The following is a 4,807-nucleotide window of genomic DNA, read 5'->3' on the forward strand; positions in this document are numbered from 1 at the left end:
TTAAAATCCTGATTTCTGGGCCTCATCCTCTGGAAATTCTGTTTCTTTGTTACTAATGTTGTGGCCCCACCCCATAACAAAGAAACAGAATTTCCGGAGGATAAGGCCCAGACATCAGGATTTTAAAAATACTCCCAGGTGATTCTAATGTGCAGCCAAGGTTGAGAACCACTGGCCTAGGAGGTAACCTGGTGCCGTGGAGAACCATGCTCCTCAGCTGGTCCTGAATTTGGGTTGATCCTCAGTGTCCTATACGTATATGTATTTCAGAATTTCAAAGTAAGATGATTATCTCTCAGTTTAATTCAGGTGCTCTATCTATCAGATTATAACCCCCGCCCCCCATCGGTTCAAGGTCTCACCCCGAAGACCGAGGGCCCAAAAGTGTTCCCTGGGGTTGGCTCTTAGGTTCCAGGGCTAAGGCTGTTGGAAGCCAAGACCACTACATACTTGTGGGCTTTCATATGTCGTTATCCATCCCCACATCCCATCATCCACTGTGACATCAGCTGCCCTTCACAGCTTGAGGGGCAAGGTCAGGTCCAAACAGCATGACTGCAGGCGGTCTCATCTATTTTGTGGAGTTTTCTCTCCTTCCATGGGCCTCTCTTCATCTGATATACACACACACACACACACACACACACACACACCAGGGCTGAATTTGACCCAAGGCTCAGCCCTGGCTGCTTCACTTCACTGCAGAGTCAGGACCTGGCTGCACCTTTATGCCTGGGCAGCTGCAACACCCGTAAACTTGACGGCCCCATGCCAGCGAGCCTGGCTTCTGAGCTCTTTAGTGGCCCAGTGCTCTGTTCCTGGGCCTCCATGGAGCCCCCATTGCACCCAGGTGGCTGGGTGAGCGCCCTCTGCAGAGCTCTGCCCCATCCAGGTTCCTCCAGGGAAGGGTTTCTCCCCAGAAGTCCTGCGCCTTCTCACCAGCTGACCCTGGGAGGGGCTGCTGAGATAGAAGGGTCTCCTCTCAGTGGGTTCCTCCTCTTCTGCTCGTTGGTCAACTCACCCACCCGCTGTCAACGGAGGGGTGACAGGAGGTGGCCTCTGCCTGGCCACAGAAGTCCACTGCCACCTTCCCCTCAGCGTGGGACTTTCTGCCCAACATCTGCCTCGAAGGCCCCTCAAGAGGTGTTTCCTAAAACAAAGCAAGTTCCTCCAAGGTAACCAGATGGCAATGTGCCATTTTCCTCCTAGGAGCCCTCCTCTGACCCATGTTCGAAGCCTTCCAGGGAGTTCGTTTAATGAGGGGCCCTGGGGGAAGGGCAGGGAGATAGGCAGAGGGCTCCTAGGGCCCAGGCACTCACAGGGCCTGGCCAGGGCCCTGGACATCTAGAGGGGAGGGGTGGACCCCAAAGATGAATTTGCCTCCGTGCTCTGGGTCCCATGATGGAGACTCTTAGAGGCCAACAGGGGTGCCTCTCCCCCAGCCCAGTGGGGCTGGCAGACCCCCAGCTCCAGCTCCCACGCTGGTGGCAGCGGTCCCTCCCGCTCTCCCCTCTCTGTGGGTCCCCAAGTTTCTGTCTGTGCTGTCACCACAGGCCTTGTTTTGCCTCGCTTGTTCTCAGCTTCCCTCTCACACTCTCCCTTGCTGCTTCCTTCCATCTGTCTTCCTGTCTGAGTGAGGTTCCCTGGGCTCCCTGAGTGTGGGCAGTTCCATTCATTTCCTGGCTCCTCTCCGGGAACAATGTGTAACACACACACAGCCACAGTAAGATACACACCGAGGCTGGGGAGCACTTCAGGGCCAGTTAGAGCCCCCAAGCCCCAAGCTGCAAGCTGGGCCCCAGTGGGATTAGGGAGGGGGGTCACCAGCACCCAGCCAGGTCCCCCTCCTGCCCCCTGACCCAGTAGGAGAGAGAGGGCCATGCCGAGGTCCCGGCAGCACAGCCTGAAGCTGAGATCAGCAGAGGCCTGGGCACCCCACACCCAGCCCCTCACCACCGCCACCCTTACCTGCTGCAAAGGAGGCTGGAATTCATTGGTTCTAGTCAGGCTCTCAGCAAACCTGCCATGTCCCTGGGCGACCAGGGCTGCACCGGGCTCTGGAAATGGGAGTGTGAAAGTGCCCAGGTTCTAACATCCTGGAGCTCTGCGAGAAGATAGGCAGATGGCTGCAATCCTACTCACGGACCCTGTGCCAAATGCCAAGGGTGGGCTTTGAGGGAATAAAGGTCGATGGGTGATGACCAGGCATCGGATGGGGGTGGGGCATTCCAGTCAGGAAAGACCCAAGGGCCCCAAGAGACCAGGGTGTGCTCGACACCCCAGTGGGGCCAACTTCTGCAGAACACCAATGCCAAGTAAGGACAGCCTAAAAAATAGTTCATTTTCTCTCACCACCTTCTATGAAAGAAGTAATGTTTTAACTAGAAAAGAAAGACTATTTGGAATAAAAGGTATTGCAACCAAGAAAGGACAGCTGCACCTGGACTGCTATCTGCTGACTAGAGGCCTGGTGCACAAAAATTTGTGCACAGCCTGGCCTGTGCCCTCTAGCAGTCTGGGACCCCTCGAGGGATGTCCACCTGCTGGCTTAGGCCCGCTCACCGGGGGATCGGGCCTTAGCTGGCAGTCATTCATCCTTCTGGCAGCCCAGGAGCCCTCAAGGGATGTCCACTTGCCAGTGGGGAGCAGGCCTAAACTGCAGTCGGACATCCTTAGCACTGCTGAGGATGCGGGAGAGGCTCCCGCCATCACTGCTTTGCTGGCAGCCGTCAGCCTGGCTTGTGGCTGAGCAGAGCTCCCCCTGTGGGAGTGCACTGACCACCAGGGGGCAGCTCCTGGATTGAGCATCTGCCCCCTGGTGGTCAGTGTGTGTCATAGTGAGCAGTCATTCCCAGTCGTTCTGCTGTTAGGGTCAATTTGCATATTATCCTTTTATTATATAGGATAGAGGCCTGGTGCATGGGTGGGCGCCAGATGGTTTGCCCTGAAGGGTGTCCCAGATCAAGGTGGGGGTCCCACTGGGGTGCCTGGCCAGCCTGGGTTAGGGGCTGAGGGCTGTTTTCAGGCTGGCTACACCCCCCCCCTTCAGGGGGGTCCCCACTGGGGTGCCTGGCCAGCCTGGGTGAGGGGCTGATGGCTTGTGGGTGTGGCTTGAGCATAGCGGAGGGATGATTAATTTGCATGTTTCTCTTTTATTATATAGGATTGCTTTGATAGACCGAGTGATTCTTGTTTTCATCACTTTATTGCTGACTACTGAGCCCTTTATCAGGGACCAGAGCCCCAGGGGACTGATAGGGGCACTGCGGAGGTCGATGAGAACTGGGCACAGGCAGGAGGAAGGAGCCACACCAGGAGGGGCTTTGGACTTGACACTCAGGACTGTGGCTTCTGCCCCTTGATTAACAATGAGCCAGGGGAGGGGTTATTTGTTTGTTTGTTTTTAATATATTTTTTATTGATTTCAGAGAGGAAGGGAGAGAGAGAGAGAGAAAGAAACATCAGTAATGAGAGCGAATCATTGATCGGCTGCCTCCTGCATGGCCCCTACTGGGGATGGAGCCTGCACCCAGGCATGTACCCTGGCCGGGAATCGAACCATGATCTCCTGGTTCATAGGTCCGACACTCAACCACTGAGCCACGCCGGCCAGCCAGGGGCGGGTTTTAAGGGAATGGATGCTGTGATTGGAGTCACATTTCTGGACAAGCATCCACTCTCACAGCTGTATGTTAGCCTGGGCTGGAGGGGAGGCCAGAGGAACCATGAGGGTCTGTAGTGAGGCCAGGACAGTGGCCGTAGGACTGGAGCAGAGGGAGCAAGGAACAGGCTAAGCAAGGAGCACCTGCAGGTGGCCGGAATAGAGAGCTGATTATCCTGAGATGAGAACACAGTGGAATTATTAGGGTAATGGAGACAGGCTTCATTTTTTTAAAAAATGGTTTATTATGTAATATATATTATGTATAATACGAATATGTACGTACATGATATCTGATGTACACATAGATTAGGAAGCATAATAAAACCAACACCCCTAGACCCACTATCCAACACCACTCTTGTCTCGCTGAGTCCTGTGCTTTCCTTTCCCATCTCTGGCCCCCACCTGCGCCCCTGGGTTTATCAGCCTCTTCTCCTTTCAAGAATAATTCCAGGACTTTGTATGTCTCTCACACAGTGTAGTCTTTCTTGTTTTAGAGCTTAATTTAAAATGTGTCTCCTAGATACATACCTAAGAGAAATGAAACCATGTTTGCAAAAAGACTCCCATGCAAAGCAGCCCTATTCAGAGTAGCTCAGAAGTGGAAACAGCCCAAGTGTCCATCAGCTGGTGAATGGGTAACAAACTGTGGTATATCCACACAATGGAAGGTTATTTGGCAACAGAAAGAATGAAGTTCTGATACATGCTACAACATGGATAAGCACCAATGATGCTAAAGTGTGAACAAGTAAAAACCAGACACAAAAGACTACATATTGTATGATTCCATTTATGTGAAATGTCCAGAAAAGTCAAATCTATAGAGACAGACTCCAGATCAGAGGTCACCTGTGGCTGGGGGTGGGAATGGGGAGTGACCAAAGGTTACTTTGGGGTGTTGGAAATGTCCTGAAATTAGACAGTGTGGTAGTTGCACAGTTCTGTAAATAACCTAAAAATCATTAAATCATACATTTAAAATGGGTGAATTATGCTGCAACATGGAAATGGAAATCATCCTATCTAATAAAAGAGAAACATGGTAATTAGCTGTACCTCCGCTACCCTTCCCATTGGCTAATCAGGGAGATATGCAAATTAACTGCCAACCAAGATGGCGGCCGGCAGCCAGGCAGCTTG

At 52.7% G+C, this 4,807-nt stretch overlaps 1 protein-coding gene and 1 long non-coding RNA gene across 2 annotated transcripts in view; both read left to right on the forward strand.

Annotated features, from left to right (window-relative positions):
• The window catches only part of LOC102242919, a 33,747-nt gene that overhangs the window by 14,106 nt on the left and 14,834 nt on the right, over positions 1–4,807 (forward strand). The window lies entirely within an intron of this gene.
• On the forward strand, positions 628–3,432 carry LOC106724484. Its single transcript, XM_014532087.1, has 2 exons — positions 628–1,175; positions 3,164–3,432. Exons 1-2 carry the CDS (start codon positions 769–771, stop codon positions 3,360–3,362), a joined length of 606 nt encoding a protein of 201 aa, XP_014387573.1. The 5' UTR covers positions 628–768; the 3' UTR covers positions 3,363–3,432.

The sequence above is a fragment of the Myotis brandtii genome, unplaced genomic scaffold (genome assembly GCF_000412655.1).
Source record: "Myotis brandtii unplaced genomic scaffold, ASM41265v1 scaffold120, whole genome shotgun sequence".
NCBI classification, from domain to species: Eukaryota; Metazoa; Chordata; class Mammalia; order Chiroptera; family Vespertilionidae; genus Myotis; species Myotis brandtii.